At 41.6% G+C, this 20,273-nt stretch overlaps 1 protein-coding gene across 1 annotated transcript in view; it reads right to left on the reverse strand.

Moving 5' to 3' along the window:
- slx4ip (SLX4 interacting protein) overlaps positions 1-19,384 on the reverse strand; it is a 36,792-nt gene extending 17,408 nt beyond the window's left edge. Inside the window, exons 1-3 of the mRNA XM_061746191.1 lie at positions 19,332-19,384; positions 11,217-11,306; positions 10,763-10,889 (exon numbers count right to left, since the gene is read on the reverse strand). Coding sequence (XP_061602175.1) covers positions 10,763-10,889; positions 11,217-11,306; positions 19,332-19,358 — 244 coding nt within the window. The 5' untranslated portion in view covers positions 19,359-19,384. The remainder of the gene's footprint in view (positions 1-10,762; positions 10,890-11,216; positions 11,307-19,331) is intronic.
- Between the last annotated feature and the right edge of the window lie 889 nt (positions 19,385-20,273).

Here is a 20,273-nt window from a genome sequence, read left to right on the forward strand (position 1 = left end):
TTTGTCTCTTCAGACAACCAAATATGTGCTCTCCAGAAGAAAAAGACTTTTATCATTTGCCAACGTTAATGAAGGCTGCAATGCCTCCATTTGGCTCATTATGCTTAGTTGGTTTTCCTATCATTTAAACTTGTGCCCAGTCTAAAGCACTGCACAGCAAAAGGAGCCCAATCTTTTTATTAAATGTTAAACAATTCATTCCAGCTCAGTAACATTTCAGTCTTGCACAGGCAGCGAAGCCATTTCTTGGATCTCTTTTCCATTTCTCATGGAATCTTTGTCACGGCATGTAAGATGTGCTGGGCAGAAAAAGAGGCCTGTTGCCTAATCTGGCAAGAATTTGTTGACTAAAAGCAAAGGCCTGCTTAACATGTTATCCAGTTGTTCTTTACAAAGAGGCCCTCAGTCCTGGGAAGCTGACTGGGCTTGCTTAAACTCTGGTACTTTTCTAGTAACCTTTCCTCCAATTGATACCTTGATTGTTAAACTAAATTACCCTTGATGTTACTGCCCTTTTTGTTTAAACACTTTTTTATTATTTCTCATTTACATTCTCTCCAACGCAGCTGTTTCCATGTGAAAATCCGCCTTAAGCACAAACTACAGATTTTTCGAGAGGGTTTTTAACTTCAATTAAAGGATTACATGTCTTCTATAGTTTAAGAAAATCCTGACCTCTAGCACTCTAAAGTCCCTGGATAATTTCAAAAATATTCACTGCCATCAAGCTAAAATTGAGGCTGTCTTCATTTCTGAAAGCCTGCAAGCTGGGAGGTTTTCACCCGTCAGCAACAACACTCACAACCATCAGTGAAACTGGGAAAACTCTCCTCCTTAAATTGTCTCACAGCAACAAGTATGTCCCACAGGGTGGGTTAGCCTGGACGGTTGATACAGTACACAAAGTAGACAGAAAGACACGAATGACACACAGAGCAGACACAAATGTGAGCATTTCTCTCTTGGCTGAGACGCATAACTCCCACAGGTTTAAACTTAAAACAGCCTCTTTCTTTTGCTACAATAAATGCTACAAATACCCTGAACTGAATTTCAATCAAATTAGAGAACAGCTTTGGATATATGTATATTATCAGCAATGATAGAAAATAATGAATGTAGATAATTACCCAAGTGTCATACAATAACCTGTTAAGCATCACACCTTTAGGAATGTGGCTGATCCTAAAATGTTATTAAGAGGAAATTCCCCCAAAAGCAAAATTAACAATATGCAATGTTTTACAGGTTTGTAAACACTAAGATCTATTTCAGACAGAACTGCAGATCCAATCTGGACAAAATTTGTCAAATGTCATTTTTACAGCTGCTGCTTATTATGCAAAAACTTTATTACATTTCTTTATTTAATGTAGTTTTCATTACATTATCAGTCTTTTAAAAAGTTCACATTACAAGTCATTTGAGGTGAGATGATCATAGGTTTATGTTTGCACCTCTTATTCCTCAATTATCTAATTATACTGACCCTATAATCCTGGGGCTGACTAATGTCTGAGAAATAGACTTAAAAGTATATGTACAGGGCGGAAAAGAAGTAAATGAGGCTCCAACGTTCACAGACTTGGACAGACTCCTGCCTTGCAGCAAAAACATTCATGCATCACAGCAGCCAGACGACAATGTTGGAGGCGTTTTATATTAATCATTTTACTAACTGTTTTACCACCCATAATTCTGAAAAACTGTAGTTACACCACATATAAAAGTATAACACATTTTTGTACTTTTGGGTGTACGCCATGTGGATTTAGCAAAAAATAAAAATAAATAAATAAATAAAAAAACAAAAAACAAGTAACCACCATCTTTCAGCTTTAATTAGAGGGTTTACATCTATGATTAATTTATTGTGTTGTAAATCCAGACCATTCTCCCCACAACGAAGAGCAAAAAAATGCATAAATTGTCATGTTAAGGGATGTCTAGTGTTTCTTTTGCAAATTCTTTCCAGTTAATGAAGCCTGAAGTGTTTTAACAATTAAAATTAGCTTGGTAACTTATATTCCACCATTAGGAAACAATCATCCCCAATCATTGCCAAAATAAATGAATACATGAAAATTAAATATTGCTTGTTGGTTAAAGCCTTTAGTGCTACATCAAACTGGATTGTTTGCAGTTAAATAGTCAATTGGAAAATTTGTGAGGCCCCACAAAACTTGGGGAGACTAAAATAACTGTTAATTTTGCTTTCAGCACCAGAAATATACACTCGCCGGCCACTTTATTAGGTACATCTTGCTAGTACCTTGTGGGTTGGACCCCATTTTGCCTTCGGAACTGCCTTAATCCTTCGTGGGATAGATTCAACAAGGTACTGGAAAGATTCCTCAGAGAGTTTGGCCCATGTTGACATGATAGCATCACACAGTTGCTGCAAGTTTGTCGGCTGCACATCCATGATGCAATTCCACCACATCCCAAAGGTGCTCTATAGGATTGAGATCTGGTGACTGTGGAGCCCATCTGAGTACAGTGAACTCATTGCCATGTTCAAGAAACCAGTCTGAGATGATTGGCCTTTATGACATTGACGTGGTGCATTATCCTGCTGGAAGTAGCCATCAGAAGATGGTACACTGTGGTCATAAAGGGATGGACAGGGACAGCAACAATACTCAGGTAGGCTGTGGTGTTGACACGATGCTCAGTTGGTACTAATGGGCCCAAAGTGTTCCAGGAAAATATCCCCCATATCATTACACCACCACCACCAGCCCGAACCGTTGATACGGGGCAGGATGGATCCAAACCTTCCTGTTGTTGATGCCAAATTCTGACCCTACCATCCGAATGTCGCAGCAGAAATTAAGACTCATCAGGCAAGGTTTTTCCAATCTTCTGTTCTCCCGTTTTGGTGAGCCTGTGCGAATTGTAGCCTCAGTTTCCTGTTCTTAGCTGACAGGACTGACCCGGTGTGGTCTTCTGCTGCTGACCTCTGGCATCAACAAGGCATTTGCGCCCACGGAACTGCTCACTGGATATTATCTCTTTTTCGGGGCGTTCTCTGTAAACCCTAGAGATGGTTGTGCGTGAAAATCCCAGCAGATCCGCAGTTTCTGAAATACTCAGATCAGCCCGTCTGGCACCAACAACCATGCCACATTCAAAGTCACTTAAATCCCCTTTCTTCCCCATTCTGATGCTGGTTTGAACTGCAGCAGATCAACTTGCCCATGTTTACATGTCTAAATACATTGAGTTGCTGCCATGAGATTGGCTGATTAGAAATTTCCGTTAACAAGCAGTTGGACAGGTGTACCTAATAAACTGGCCGGTGAGTGTATTTATCGGTTTGTAACCTCATGGCTATAGTTTCAGTTTAACTCTTAAGTGCTGGGGTCCAGAGAACAGCAAAAATGTGACACTGTCCCGTGGATGGACTGCACCGTAATAGGTGGGTCTGTTCAGAAAAGACAGACAGGTGTAAGAGTTATAATTTCAGATGTTATTGGGGTTCACCTACACTTCTAGTTAAGAGTTAAGTTAGTGTATGAGTTGGAATTCTTACTATCTTTAATGCACAAGTGCATCACCTAATAATGGAAAAGATAAATATTTTTAAACAGACCGTTACTAATCCCACAGTGAATTTGCATTAGAACATTTTAAGGGTATGCTGAGTATGTTTGTAGCTAAGAACAGCATTCCTTTATTAGGAAAAAAATGTTCTGTTACTCTTTAAATAGCTAATCTGTGGTGATCTATCACCCATTCCTGAAATCTGGATGGAAAGGAACTAAGATCACTATCACTGTTTGGTTTTGCTCTGTTCATTCTGGGTCCAAAAAGGATCAGGACCCAACCATGTTTCATCACACACTCACGGCTCTTGTGTTTTTGGAGGCTGTGATTCAGTCTGTTAGACTTTGTAACCTCATGTCTAGCTTTACAACTGTTCTCACTGCTTTTCCTTGGTGGGTTGAGCTAGCCAATTCCCAGGACAAATTTGACAGGGATGTCTGGATGCAGAAGTTGGGAACCAGTGCAACGCCGCAGCCCGAGACATCAGCTGTTGCTCCAACTTTATAACGTCCTGCACAGCGCAGAGTTGGTCTTGGCCCTCTGCCTGGGTTTTCTCATGCTAAGCTTACATTCATGTTTCCCTCTCACAAACAGCTCACCAGAACCTCCTCTGGGAATGAGTGGCCCCTTTTTGTGGCAACTGAAGCCCACAGTGGTGCAATACCCAAATCTGCAGAGCAACGACTTTAAAAGGGTTTCATTTGTACCTCCTTAGAAAGAAGATGGTCTTGCTTAACTATTTTGAAATCCAATGCGCAACAGTATTATGACAGGTCACATCAAACAGTAAACAAGCCAGCATGCCATGTTTTCAGAAATGTGGGAGATGGTATTGTTTGGAGAGACTTCTGCTATCTTGTACTATACCACAATAAAACTGCATAAAAAGACTTTGACTCCAGTGTTGGAGCCAGAACCAGAATACTGTACAATTGAGACACACGCACACACACAGAGCAGCTTTCACCACTTCCTGGGACAACAATGAGAGGAAAGGAAAGTCAACAAACAAAAAGACATCCAGAGTGACTAGGACTGTAAAATGGAACAGACTGGGGTGAGAACCATTCTCTCCAGGGTCAAAGGTAAGCCCCCAAGGAACAGACTTCATTAACTTCAATTATATCCTGATTAGATCATTGAAACAGTCATAAAAAAACCCGGCATACTTCTTCCCATCCCTTGCATTCAAAGCAGCCAGGGATTCTGTAACTCATTCAGGATTCCATAAGCATTTCTGCTCTGATATAGAGAACTTTCCTCGCAGGTCCTGGTGATGCATTAGCCCGAGTCCAGCGGACCCATAAACATGAAAAACCACATGTAAGAATCTATTGTCTCTTAATGCATTAAAACACCCCCTCACATTACAGCTAGTTACTCAAGACATGATATAATAATATTGAATAGAAAAAAAAAACAAGGCTTCCACAAGAAGTGGGCGTTACTACATGCATCTATGTAATAGACTACAATTGAGCACTGTTCACCCTTTAGGTTATTGAACTGGATTTTATCCAATAGCTGGTGTGCATGATGAAACATGATGAGAAAGCTTGTTTTCAAAGATTATTTAAAATTCTGCCAATCTGCACACATTAAAAATTAAAAAGTAATCTTTGGCATGCAGGTGCATTTAAAAGCATCTTAAATAGAATATACACTACTCTTGATCATGTAAAGATATTGACCCTATTCTGGCATTAAACTTATTTCTCCAATTAATCATATTTACACAGTGCATGTACATGTACCGACAAAGTATAATTCCCACGCCAGCTCTTTATGAACAGGAGTAGAATCAGCAGGACAGTCAAACATCAGTGCCTGAGAATCCTGCTCCTTTGACATCTCTGCTTTGATGTGGACCCCCTCCCTCTGTCCTCAAGTGTGGGTGGAGAGTTGGGGCTTAGAGCAAGAGAGTGGGGTGGAGCGGTGAAGGATGAGAGAGCCTGAGGAAGTTACCCATATGTAAGTGGGGGCTTTCCTGGAAGGACATCCACTCTCTGTGTGCAACTGTAACTACGGCACTGCGCCTTATCATCCTGCACAACGTCCACCTGAAACAATATTTGTACATGAGTGTTCAATTTAACATTTGGGTGACCTCTTCATCGCAGTTACAAAATAGACCGCAGCATGGTAGCTCAGGCCAACCCATAATCCAGCATGTGACTAAAGTGGTGGGGAGCATTTTGGAGCACAGAACAATTATCAAGGGAATTCTTTTTTTCAGAAACATAATATGATGAGAAAAATACACTCACAGTAAAAAAAATGTCATTTTCTATCATAATTGCACTTCAATCAGCCAAAAAGGCCATAAATGTCCTAAAGTGCAGCCACCGTTTATGTTTAAGAGCATTAAGGAGGAGGACACAATTCTGCATTAAAAATCTTTTGGTTTAGTGGCGTGCAGAGCACTTTGGGAACTAGGGTTGTACAGTGCACTGGCTCTTTCAAACCACCAACAAAATCTGGCTGGAAGCTACCTGTGCTTCCAGGGCCAAGGATAAGTCTGCTAAAGCATATTTAGTAATTCAAATATGAACTGTATCACTCGTGCTGTTTTTACCTTCCTTTTGCTTTTGTTTTCAAATGGTAAGACAATAAAGCTTGAGATCTGAATTTGTTGCAATATTTATAAAGTGCTTGAAAATGTAACACGCCAGCCATGGATGAGCAAAACAAAACCAGTGGAAACCATATGTGCTTATATGAGCTGTTATGGTCATACTAGGCTGGCCTTTCCTGAAAGATACTTGACAAACTGGAGTATAATGACAGCTGTCTACCGAGAAAATGCACAAGAACGCATGCCACAAAGCCCGCTTCTTTGGAAGAAGAGCTAATCAACAATGGCATCATCTGAAATGTTTCAGTACCTCCTGAAACAGTGCATTTGGTTGGGCTGAACACTTGAGCCTGAGTTCAAGGGAGTGTGTGCTGTCACCCAGACCAGATTGTGGTAAAAGGGAAAAGTCACATGAATGCGATCCATGCTCAAGCTCAGGCTTAGGCCCTAATTATATGGGAAAAGAGTGTGGTGTGACAGCTATGGTGGGGCTTGTGGTTGTGTCTTAAAGACTGAAAGTGACCCTGCGAGAGGAAGAAGGAGAGGTGAGAAAACACTAAGAGATGACATGAGGGCCAAGAGAGAAGGGGAAGATTAAAGAAACTGCATTACATAAGATAAATAAATAAATAGAAAGGAAACGATCTGTGTAAATGTGTGCATGTGCAACCATAGGGAGCAGGGTTAAAAGTGGAGTCAGATGGCCCTATGTGTTGCTGCTGAGTAAGGCTAGGGGCTCACGAAAAGGATTTAAAGAACCACAGCAACGCCACAATGCACCGGGAGGAAGGGGGTTGCCCAGCAGGGGCCAGGGGAGGGAGGACAAGAGGGGAGAGGGGCAGGCTGGCTGGAGCGGTTACTCTGATCAGGATCCATTTCCAGCCCGGGCCTTGGAATTCCTTTGTTCCTGTCACAGGTCTCCATTTCCCTTTCGCCTTAATCCCGGTTTGCCTCACGCCCAGTAACAGAGCAGGGCAGGTAACTCTGCCACAAGCATGCCTCTCTATTTACAGAGTAGGCATAATAACTCATATATATATATATATATATATATATATATATATATATATATATATATATATATATATATATATATATATATTAATAACTGATTCAACACTTAGGAGAAAGTGCATTTGCACATGTTTTATTTACAAAACTCCTTGTGACAAGCTTTAGATCTTCTGAAGAGAACGGCTATGAACCATCACAGAAGTGATCTGAAAGATTGGCAGATATTGATCCTCCACCAACAGTGCAGTAGGTGCACAGAAAGTCTCACTTTGACTGAATGGCTTTTCTCAAATTGGATAAAGTGTATAGAATGATCAAAGAAGCGGGACAAACAGGACACCCCAATGAACCATATCCCATGCAGTCGCCACACTACCTCTACATTCTTCGTTTGGAGGGAGATGGTCATTCATAAACACATTCCCCTAAAGTAAAGCTATCCAGCAACACTTGTGCTTTTCCTGCAATGGCCGTGGTCAGACTGCCTTAAGCCCCCTTCATAGGTCTGCCAAGAGGAGTCAGTGGTACACTGTGCAGCACTTGCAAAGCCCTCTCCCACGGCTATTAGTGACCATTCATCTGGGGAGCCTGGGAAAATGCCTCTCCAGCCTGCTGTGGCTTTGGGGAAACAGGCTGGCAGGTGCTCCCTCCCCCTAAGCCCTGGCACCTGTGCAGTGGGAGGAATAAGTAACCAGCCCTGCCATGGGCTGAAATGGACTCTGCATCCCATTTTGCCAGAGCTCCTCTCACCTCCGGCAGGTAGGAAGACTCTGAAACTATGCCTGAACTCTGCTGCACAACAAGGAGATCAATGACTATATCAAGATTCGATGAAAGGACTAGATGGTACGATCCTAACGGTAGGTACAACACATCTGGTAATGTACTTTGCCATTTACAAAAGGATATGTTAATAAATCCATGTAAAATGTAACTTCTCAATTTTCACTCGGCCAAATGCACATAAATAAACTATAGTGAAGTACGAAAACATTATACTCCTGAGCCAAATCAATACTGCGTCAGTATAGCAGAGTATCAATGGAAGTAAACTGGATCTAGCATCATCATCAACAAAGGAAAAGCTATTGATTGGCAATCAATTACTTCTACAGTCTGTAAGTCACGTTGTTCCTCTGACAGAACCGAGCTCTGCAGAAACGAACAGATGACACTGTTCTCATCATTGAGCTCTTCTTACTCAAAAATCCTCTTGAATGACAAAACAAATGTCCTCCTCAAAGCACAGAGAACCTATTATCCACTCATTTTCAATCTGTAATTACTCTGAGAAATGTGGGTGTGTTCAACACACTTTACCAGTGAGAATGCATGAAGCCTCTCCCAAGCTCCCGTTCCCTGGACTTCCAAAGTCTAGCATGTCCATCCTGCATGTCCAGAGCCAAAATGCTTGGTGGGAAAAGTTCCTTCTGTTCATCTCTCTAAAAACATAAATAAATCACATCACTATGAGCTAATCACAAAGCCTCAAGTAGCTGGGGTTTGTAAAAAAAAAAAAAAAAAAAAGAGAGAGAGGGATAAGTTTCAGCAGTTAGAAATTTGCTCCTGCTGCTGAGATTTTAAAGTATTTAAATTTGTGTTGGCACAAGACATGAGATAAGCCCATCTTGGATATGTTTAGAGGGTGCTATAAACACAAGTACAGTGTATGTATATCACAGCCTATATATCTTCATAGAATAACCCATAGAGATAAGTCAGAATTGTTTTGGAATGCTAAAAGCTGTTGATGGCTCATTTGAAGTGCCAACAGCTGAGGGTCTTACGGCTGTCTGTTGGCAGAAGCCCCTGTGATTTCACACTGGCACCATCTCAAGCGCTGCCTCACCCAAGAGCCCACAATCCCCCGCGCCCCTTTTCCCCTTCCTCGCCGTCGCCTCACATACCACCACAGCTCATCTGCCTATTCTTGGCCTGGACATCAGTTCTGCCCACCCTCTCCACAGGCAACGATATATGCTGGTAAATAATAACACAGAGCTCGTCTTGAAAGGCAAAACCCATCTTCCATTCCTTTGCAAAGGACAGTCCAACAGTCCTTGTGAGGACAGGCAAGTCAGCATTTGAACTGCTCACAGAATAGACGAGCAAAGTCGTTAATACCTACCCTGAGGGTTTCTCCCTAAGCCTATAGTTTGCCCTCCCCTTTTTATGGCTCCTGCCTGCCCGCTCACTTCTCGTAGTTACCGTCTCCACCTTTACTGCTGTGCCACCCCCCTCACATGGGACAATGAAAAGACCAGCAATGTCATTTCGCTCACTTAAGACCCCTAATAAGAATAAAGCACATGAACTGCGCTGGCCTGTTTGAAGCACTATACCTTTTCATGTTCACAGGCAGGAGCTTTTCAGATACGGTGTGGAGTCATGTTCCACTGGCGTCTTTCATTTTGGCAAAGCTGCAAGGAGCTTAATCATTTTCACATGCATATTTCACTGCTGAAATAGTGAGATTACACTTGTTCACACAATGGGGTGAATTTGTGTGTATGAGTTTGTGTGTAAATGTGTGCGTAGCCTCAGTCTGTAATCTCCATCATTAGAGATGTCTGTCTCTCTTCAGTCTGTCATGGGGAATATGAGTCAGGCATTTCAGTAACCATACACTGTCAGCCTGTTCACACCTAGCCCAGGGGAGGTTACAGCTCCAAAACACACTGTCACTCCTCTGATTCTCTCTGGTGGTAACATGTATGAGCTCCTGTGTGCAGGCACATAAAACATGCATGCAAAAAACAACCACTAACTATATGTTTAATGAGAAAAATTATAGGAGCTGGGCAGCACATGGAGGTGTATGGAAGAATAAGTGGATAGTTAGTTTAAGTGTATCCAAGAGAACTTCAGGGTGACAGACAAAGCTGCAGCCACAGGAGAAACTTTATGAGGCTGGCTGCCCTGTAATCCCACTCTCACAGTCGGGACTGGACTGCTGAGTGAACCCAGTTTAACTGCCCTTAACTGCTACCTCTAACAAACATGCATGTCTTACAACGCACCGCAGGAGGTTCCACAGATGCTCGCTTTAGAGCGCTTCAAAGTCAAGTGTGCAAGTTGTTGAGTGAATGTGCACATGTTGGTGGATGAAGCAAACCTGATTTATTCACATTGCTGCATTTCGTGCGTTTATTGATTTATCCCTGAACTTACAGTTTGCATATACACATGCATCTGAGACATGACAGGTTAAAGACGGCAACACAATAAAAGCATTCCTATCAGCTCCTGCCTCCACAGGTCACACCCTGGGTGTAGGATGCCACCGTGTCCCAACTGGTTCTGTTGTCTTTCCACATACACGCTTCTCAAAAATGCTGACATGAATTACTTTTTTTTCCCCTTTTTTACTGTCTTTCTAACTCCATTCCCATCATGTTCAGAGGTCCATGAATAATAGTTAAAGTTCAAAGTCGATAATTTCAGTTACTTTTTGGGGGTGATGACAGACACGCCTAAGATTTAATAAAAAGAAAAGAGGAATTACTTCATTCCAGCGGAACGCGGAAATCCTAAGTTCCAGGGATAGGCATGGGAAACGGCATGAACACTGGACTATTTGGCTCTAAACCAGAGCAGCAGAAGCATCACAATATGGTCTGTTACCTTTCACAAAGAAAGTTGAAGCAGGTCCCAGGTCCTTCTTCTGCTTGGGCTGCCGTCTGTTGTGGAGAAGTTCCTTGTACTGCTTGACCCTCTGGTCCACAGCGTCCCGAACCAAGGATGTAACCTCCTGCAAACAGTGTGCTAAGATTTAAGAAGATTGGCATGTTTTTAACAGAAAGCAGGTTTTAATTTGTTTGAATTTAGGAGTGTAGTTTAATCGTGAAGGGAATCGAACAACAGGGGGAAAGTCTCAAGTAACAGGCGAGTACCTCAAAAGTACCTGGCAGAGAGAGCAGAACAGTTTTGCAAAAAAAAAATTGGAAAGAGAAAAGCTGAAAGTAATTTCAGATTCTGTACTGCTGTCATCTTTGGAGAAGTCCCCCCCTTGAGTAGAGGGTAGGTACTATCACAAACGCACCTATGTGTAGGTACGCCTTTCTCCCTGTTTCTGTACCTTGATGTGGCTTGTAGTAAACCAGCTGGCGTCCTCTTGGCCGCCCGGGGACACAACATGGAGATCCACTAGCACAGCAAAGTTCCCACACTGTAATACAAAGAAGGAGGACAGACACAGGTTGCTGAGGGGCATTGAACACAGAGGTAACAAAAGAAATCAGAGTGGGAGTGATTGACAGCAAGACAAAACACGACGACCCCCCGTGTCCTCAAACATCACCCCGAGGCCTGTCACAGCAGTCCCCTCCCTCCGGTTCCTGTCTAACGATCTCTTTTCAATAAAGTATGGTCCTGTATGTTTTCTCATATTTTGGTTTGCACCGCATAAATAAAAAGTCAAAATTGGCTGCAGAAAAAGTAATACATGAGGATTATCATACTTTGCACATCCACAAGTCAAGCTTTTTTACTTTTTCGGGTGCAGCTGAGTACTAAGAAAAAGCCTTCAGTGTCTGCAGCATGACAATAAGCAAAAAGGGGAACAAGCCAGGACTCCAGCTTCCGTGTCATCTTTTCTCAGGCAAGCTCGACTATGGTTTATGCACAAGTGCAAAAGCTGCCTGCTGCAGAAAGCAAATGGATATGGGTCTCGTGTGAACTACGCCTCTCTCTGCACAAGGAAGTAATGGATGGACTGAGACCACCCACAACACGACAGAGAAGAGCAGCAAGGACAACAAACGCAGCTAACGCTTGCTAAAACACAGAATGATCATGCAGAAAAAGCAGTGAACCGAACTGATTGGGGGAGGAAAACACCATCAGAAAAATTTCTGACACAGATTTTAAGCACAATTGTACAAGAGTTTGCACTAATGGCAAAGGTTGTTTATTTTGTAACAGTAAATGCTTTGTTCTGAGCCAAGCTGTTCCCTTGGCTTTAAGTATCACAGACAGGATGAATAAACATTACAGCCCAGACTTGAGGGATGTTTCTCTGGCCTTGCTTTCAGGATGATGTGAGAGGATGAATTAGGAGGGTGTGTAGGGGAAGGCCCCAAGTTCGGAACACAGGTCTGCACTTCTTATTTCCAAACGTTGTCTAGTTTTCTCCTCCTCTTGTTTAAAAAGTTATCTTAGCTGCGTGACTAAAGGAGGAGGTTAATAATGTATTATTCACTGTTAAAAAACTAAAGTTGAGCTGTATATCTTCAGCCAAACGGTCCTAAAGGGCTTCATGCTTGCTCTGAGAAAAAGCTGCCAAATATTTCGCATTATTTTTTCCCCATGAGAGCGTTTTCCTTTCTTATTGTCTGACTCTGAAATATAAATGAAGTGAAACTGCTTCCTTCCTTCTTGAAACCAGAGGGGAAGCCTTTAACCAGAGGGTTGAGCGCCCCCATATGACAGATCACTGAACATTTCTAGTATTGTCTGATCTCGGTTGCATCCTGCACCATTTTTCTCCAGAACATGTCCACTCCTAGAGACTTGCTGCATGTAAATTCAAACTAAAAAACACAAAGGCTGCTACACAAAACCACGCTAACACAAAGAAAAGACAGCCATGGTCCAGAACAGTGGCCCGTGTGATGTGGCACCTTGTCTATAAAATTATGCATGTGACCTGTCAATATCAGCTCATCCCTGCAGATCAGCATTCTCTTCATTTTGTGACCTTTGTCTCACACCAGTGACTGTTGGCCTCCTGAGATTACTCATGCGTGGGAAAGCCTAGCAACAAAGGGTCAGACCTTGTCAATCAAAACACGGAGACCTACTAGTGGACCTGACACATGCAGAAAAGGTTTTTGATACACTTACTTAAAACGCCGACTTTTGAGTCCTAAGACGGACTTCCCTGGTGATTATAAAAACTCTACGCAGGAATTACCAGAGTAGACCTGTGGTTAAAAGCCTGTAATTGTTATTGTATTAGTCATAGATGATAATGGACTGATAAATTATTATCATCATATTCTCTCCCTCTAAAGGGTTTAAATCCTGACCACAAACGTGGGATCAGTCCTCCAGGGAACATGGCTAAGAATGAAATGTAAACACTTATGGCTGCTGCAAAGTGAATGAGATAAATCTCTTTGAATGAAAAAGGGCAGGAAGGAGTAGCCTGACGGAGAAGCACACCCATAAACAGTTTCTGAGCTTCTCGTCGAGTATTTTGGGGCTGACATCTAGATGTTCTGCAAACTTTAGACAAACTCCCTTTTATCACATTAGAACAGCAGACAAGACTCGACTGGTAACTGAACGTTAATGATAAACAGTGGTCTGCCTCTCGCACAAAAACAGCATGTGATTCTGTGGGGCTGGAGTTTGTCTGGAATGCAAACTAATGCAATCATCCTAATGAGAACCCAATTAATTTGCCAAGCAAAAGTGCTAGTTTGGTGGAGGAACAACTCTCCTGCAAATGTTGAGGCTGTGCTGCTGAGGTGCAGCTCCCCATCTGTTGCAAAACCACATTTGTGCCGAGTGTGGCAGATAAGACAAAAAAGCAGCCAAATCTAATTGTACACAAAGGTTCTGACTGCAATCAGATCATGTGTTCTAGATTTGTCAACTCGCAGCACAAAGAGTGACCACTGATCTGCTGGTTGAACTAGGGCATGAACTGTGACCCTTGTGTATCCCCTCTAAGACCAAGTTATAGCCCCACTCTAAGTAAGATCTCTGCAAGCAGCCTAATGGGATGGTATTATAAACTGGATGAGCCTTCATTTAGAAACATCATCTGAAAGAAACATTTTAAACCTATATGCCTGTTTAAATTATTATTTTTTTTTTTAATAAAAGAAAAAAAAGTAGACTTATCACCAAATACAGTACACTTTTTCTGTGTTATGGCTCTGAAGTACTTGGATAAGTGACTTATTCGATAACATTTGGGAGTAATGCCACTTTGCATAGTTGATTTGAAAGATTTAAGGCAATCCTCGGAGCAACTGTTGCTGTTGTTGGAAAGAAATGTTTTGATAAAGGGCCAAGGTCTGGAGGAAGTTACTCTTCATACACACTGAAGTGGGCCAGCGTTGCTTTGTTCTCCGTCTTGCACAGGCTTTTCAACTTATGAACAGAGGCTGAGGCAGCAAGAAGCGCTACTTAATACCAAATCCTTTATCTTGCCATCTTTTGTGTGCTGACACAAAGTGGATGAATAGGGCTGAGTTTTCCCTGCAGGCTAAGCTCAACTTTTCTAAGTGTCCTTGCTGCCAGAGATATATATTACCTAGTGGGGGGGTGGGGGTTAAAACAAAAAGATTAGAAGGCTAACATTGCCCACAGTCCACATAATAGCATAATAAAAATTCTTTTCTATTTTCTGTCTGTAAATAAACATGTCCCGACTTAAACCTACTAACAACTCTTTTTTGGTCTCCGGAGCTCTGGTCTTTATCACTCTCAGTTCCCAAAACACTCTCCACCTTCCCTTATCTTTCTCCCAAACTCTTTCTCTCCATCCTCCCGCCTGCGCAGCTCCAAGTTGGGCACCGGGCCCAGACTGTGGAGGCAGCCTCACCCGCCTCCCCACCTCACTGCCCTTTGCCACCGCTATCGCGCAGTATAAGAACCAGACCATCTCGGACTGCACTTAGCTCAGAGGCTAACACTAACCAGCCACAGATGTTTACACTGGGTGAGAAGGGGCAGCAGATGCGGTCTCACTCAATAAAACTTGCATCTCTCCCACTCTCCCTTTGTGTCTCTCTTTTTCTGCAATCTGCAAAAGAACCCAGGGGAGCTCTTCAGAACAGTGGGTGTGACAGCCTTGCTCTCAGGCTTTCTTTTGCCTCATTCCCAGCTCTCTTTCTGCACTATGAGTCACCTGGGTTTCCCCTTGGAAAAAAGACAATTCTCTTTTCCAGCTTTTTAAGCAGCCAGATACTGGGCAGTAAAACCTGCAGAACTGATTATCGCTGAAGCATGTTATTCAAAAACGGCGGCTATAAGTGTTGTATGCACAAACGTCCTTTCATACGTCCTTTCATTCAGGTGATTGTTAGCACACCTGAGTTCTTTTTATTTGATGACAAAAAGAGACACAACCCATGAGTGGAATTTCGGCAGCAAGAACAGACAGGAATATCTCCAGGTAACACTCTGCAAACAAAGCTCAAGCAGACGCATCCAGGAGAAATTGGTGGATAGACAAAAATAACAAGCTGAGAAGTGTTTTGCCTCATTAGGACACATGAATTCTGTGCAGCATTGTATTGGGCCGCTAAGATGAAAGGAGACTTCTTTTTTTTTTTTTTCATTAAGCTCCAACACTTTCTCTGGTGAGGTTGGCAAGTGTCAAAATATTTCCAATTAGAGAATTTCTGTGATCTTGTACAGAGGCATGATGTGTGGTCCTTTATGAGCTCATCTTAAAGTGAAAACACTACACAGCACATAAACCTCTGACATTAAACTGCTCTGTGATACCTCAAAACTTTTTATGTCTTCAAAAACACGTCAGCCTCTGTTTCAGACTACAACTCTACATGGTTAGACAGTGAGCAGTGAAGGCTGCTAATAGAGTGCAGATCGCAGCATTCCGCCGCAGTAAGGTCCAGGCAGACAGTCAGCGCGCCGGTGGATCAGTGTTTGAGCCTGCGGGCCCTTTTCGGGAGGTCTGAGAAGTGGCAGGTCACTATAAACGCTAAGCCCATTCAAGAAGGAGCATACCAGCCCCTCCTCAGCTCCACAGACCACTGAAGGGGGGGCAGAAAACACTTAAGGAGACAGGATCATAAAACACACTGCTGAGCAGCCTGCTTAACATGGCAAAGTGAATCCATGAGAATTAATCATAATTGCTTCGATAATCCACATTCCCATTGCAAACCAGCCAATAAAGTTTTCAGTCTGCCTTTTTGTTTCTTTAATCATCTTAAGAGTTCATTAATTTCTCAAAGAAAACGATGTTGGTGCTTGTTTATGGTGAATGAGTAGTGACGTGATTGCTTTTGTTTGGACTGCTCCCTGCCTACGTACTTGTCTGTGGTTAGTTGGTTAAGCATGGTAGGGGCTGTGTGCATTTTCTCAGGCAAACTAACACAACAGTATTTTTATGTGCCAAGTGGGAAGGAACCTTCCGTGAACCTTCGGGGTTTTACTCTCCCACAACCGACCGAGGCGGGTGGTGCTGGTGCTGGTGGGGAGGGGAGGCTGATGGTGGTGGTGGTGGTGGCCTGTATGCAGGCATGCATATGAAACAAATAAAAGTGAGTGAATGTAATATCTGGTCAACTAGGCACACATGGCATTACGGAGGATGTGAGAGATCAGTGCAAATGTCTGCAGCCCTCATCCAAAACTCTCAGTAAATGAAACATCAACAAAGGAGAGACCAGCGGCTTTCCCTGCACTTAACAAAAACATCTGAGGTGCATTATTCCTGACAGAGAAACAGACTGAGGATGAACAGTCCAGCTTTTTAATAGAGTGAGTTTCCTCTGCCCAATATGGTTGAAACCATTAACAAAAGGCTCTCTGGGGGGCTTTCAAACCAGATTTCCAAAAGGTGACCAAAGACTGACCTTTACCTAACAATAAACACAAACATGAGCATGTGGAGTTAGAACAATTGAAATATGTACCTGTACTCCCCTCTAGTGGACAAATATCTTCAGACCAAGAAGAAAAAGCAATTACTGTCAGCAACATGGAGATTACAGTACAACATGAAAACTAAAGCTGTTTTGCAGATTTGTCTTATAATTTACATATTTGTGTGGATTTCAGGTGGGATAAAACCCTTGTGGTTATTAAGTTACAGTGTACATAAAAACGCTTATTTTCTTGAGAATTAAAAGATTTTCCAACATATGACAAAGACATGTTCAGAAAGGAGTGGGAAATATCTTTAAAATCTAACTAACATTACTTTCAGCCACAGACAATCTTCTTTTCTTATGTCTATTTGTGCCCGAACAATAAATAAGCAATATCATCATTTTTTTTTCTTTGATTTCAAATATCAACCCTGAGAGATTCAATAGTCTTAAAGAATACATTCAACATCTTAAAAATGTTTCAAAGCACAGTCTATGAGCACAAAACACAATATCAACTGGGTACTGTATACTGGTACACCAGTCATGTCACCATAAAATTGATTATTTTGTATTATTTTTTTAATTGAAATTTAAATACGCAATGGCTTAAAATATTTTCAGGAGAAGCACACAATCAGTTTATTGGGGGGTTTTTTTTAAATCATAGTGCAGATGGTGTAATTATTCACATACTGCATACCTATAGTACATTTTCATAAAACCAGCACATAGCAGTTGTATAGGATGAAAACAGCCTTTGGTCTTTCATAAAGGATTTGGATGTTTTGACACTTTTAAATATCTGTTTATTTATTATTAATTTAACCTACAACAATATAATTTACCTTGAGGTTAAAAAAAGTATTATTCACTTCAGTTCAGCTCAATTTGTCGTGGTCATATTTGTGATGGTATAGGTAAGAGGCAATAATGGTCAAGCGGTTTCATAATTTTCACTACCACCCAACTGTTGTTTTTTAATTTCTATTCATTACTTTTACAAAAAAAAAAAAAAAGAATCAACTATGTATGTTATGCCCCTTTTGCACTAGTATCACCTCAGCTCGGTTCTACCCGTTTTGCGCTTTTGCATTAGGGCTGAGACGGGTAGAGCCGCTCTAAGCCGATACCTTTTTCTGTAACCATTTCAGTGAGGTTCTATAGCGGGCTGAGCAGGGACTATTTCTGAGGTCACCACCCTCCTCGCCACTGATTGGTCGGGGGGCGGGGCCGGCAGACGTTTGAATCAGGAAGCGGGAGTCAGCTCGCGGCAATTTTATTATAAAGCGCAAAACGTCTGTTTGGTGATCCAACTCTGAGGTGCAGATGTTTATAAACCTGGTGGCTGTCGAGAAAAAATTAAAAAAGCGATGTAGACGGGCTGTTTTACTCTCAGCCGCTCGCCGCTCCAGCTGATTTCTCATCAGTGCCGAGTCCGACATGAACAAAGCGGTTGCGCAATCGAGTACGTCACAGCAGCTTCACCCCAACCTGCCCGCTTCTCCCCTGGCAATGCGAAAACATACGGGGACAAACGGGAAGAGCCGCGACGAGCCGAGCCGGGCTAAGGTGGTACTAATGCAAAAGCGCCATTTGTCATATCATCTTGCAGCCCTTAGGCCAGGCTGCAACTCACTAATTTCACACTAGATGGCGACAACTTATTTAAGAAAAAAAGAAGAAAGTAAAGAAAAAATCTTAGGTCAGGAGTAACAAAGGACAGGAGCAGTTGCGAAATTCTACCCAAAAGACTTCCTAGAACTTCTCAGTAAAATTAGCAACATGATCGGGTACTTTGCACAACAACAAAAACAAAAAAGCAATAGAAGCAGGGTCTTTCATAAGTTAAAAGGGAGGAAGGTTTACAAATCTGGAAAAAAAAACTATTAGGCCTATAAATTCACCAATTTAATAGTAAGAATTAACACCATCCAGCTTGTTATTAGAATATGTTGAAAGGCGATCAGAGTTGGTTTAGAGAGGAAAGGAAATGGCACAAGTAACTAGTACATCTGATACGCTACCATCCAAATATTTAGGTGTGACAATACCAACCCACATTCTCTTTGTATTACAGCAGCAGGGCCTGCAGCAAATAGTCTGGCCATTAATCCAGCCTGTGAGAGTCAGTGTGTTTACTTCAAGTAAAAAAACATCTGGCAAATAATGTAGTCAGTGTAAGTTAGCAAACTGCTAAAGTCATGTATCAAGCAAGAATGGAACATTGTGATTTTTGAAAGCAAGCATGTTTCATAAAATGTAACCTGAAACTCAAAAATAAATGGTGTGGATAAAAGAATATGGGATGTAAGAATAGTGGTAAACATGCAGGTTTCTTCACTTTTAGGAAACATGTTGCAGCTGGCATCATATTCAAAGAGACCATAATGTCCCTACATACAGTACATACAAACATTTGTAACTAACTGTTGGAGCGTTATGCTGACAATATGTTTGAATTTGTACAATATTTCCACTTTATTTTAATTCTTTGACGCATTATAGACTTTTACATGAAACTGTTGAACATAACAAATTGAATTGAATATAACAAATTACAATTTTGCACTAGACACGTCGCTGTACAAGATGTGTATTTTTTACTCTCTTACCTTAATGACAAATTTTTCGGGAGCCATTGCTCTACAGTTGTCAAATTTAATCTGAAACAAGCAGACATGGATAACAGAGTGAAGACATCAGTTAAAAGAGCAGCTTGACCTGCACAATAATATCACACACAATATCAGCACCTGTTTTATTGCAGTAACTTGGCTCTAATTTAAAGAACAATTCCACTTATATTCACCTTCAGCTCTTGCAGTGAACATTTGTTTTATTTCAGTGATAATTATAAATGCTGTAGTACCGATTAACTTAATAAAATATGAACATAAAACATTCATTGGTTTTTGAATATGGGAAAAAGTTTTGGTAGTAATAAAAACTTTGTGTTTAATGTTTTTTCTGTTTCAGTCTCTGTGGTGAGTCACATTGTTTCCAGATTCTTTTGTCAAATGAACAGATGCAGTTACATATATCGTGAAGCCTTGGCATATATTTTTAATCATAAAATAACAATTTTAGCTCCATTTTGATCCTGGCACAACATGATCAACAATGATCACATCTGCAATAATCAGCACACAAGTACAAGTCACTACAAGTGAGATGAAACTACTTTATCACTCTGACTGAATAATAAAAACAGACCTGTTGTTACACAAGAAATACAATCAAGGAGGCATTGTCTTTTGGTATTAGAGGTGGTTACATCCAATGAAATGTGTGAAGTCACCCTTGCCCTGGATCAAAACGGCCTGACATGCAGAGAAATTGGTGAAAGAATAAGATTGAATCTGAAAGAACCACTGACCACATTATCAACAACTTCACAGAGAGGTTCAACTGCCATGAAGAAAACCTGGTGACTTCCAAGAATATCCTGTCCATGAGCATTTCCATGTGGGATTTCAGTTAAGCCTTACCTTCTAAGGCATTGTGTCACCACCTGTACAATAGTTGCTCAACAACAGCAGCTGGTGTGTATAAAT

The sequence above is a fragment of the Cololabis saira genome, chromosome 17 (assembly GCF_033807715.1).
Source record: "Cololabis saira isolate AMF1-May2022 chromosome 17, fColSai1.1, whole genome shotgun sequence".
Taxonomy (NCBI): Eukaryota; Metazoa; Chordata; class Actinopteri; order Beloniformes; family Belonidae; genus Cololabis; species Cololabis saira.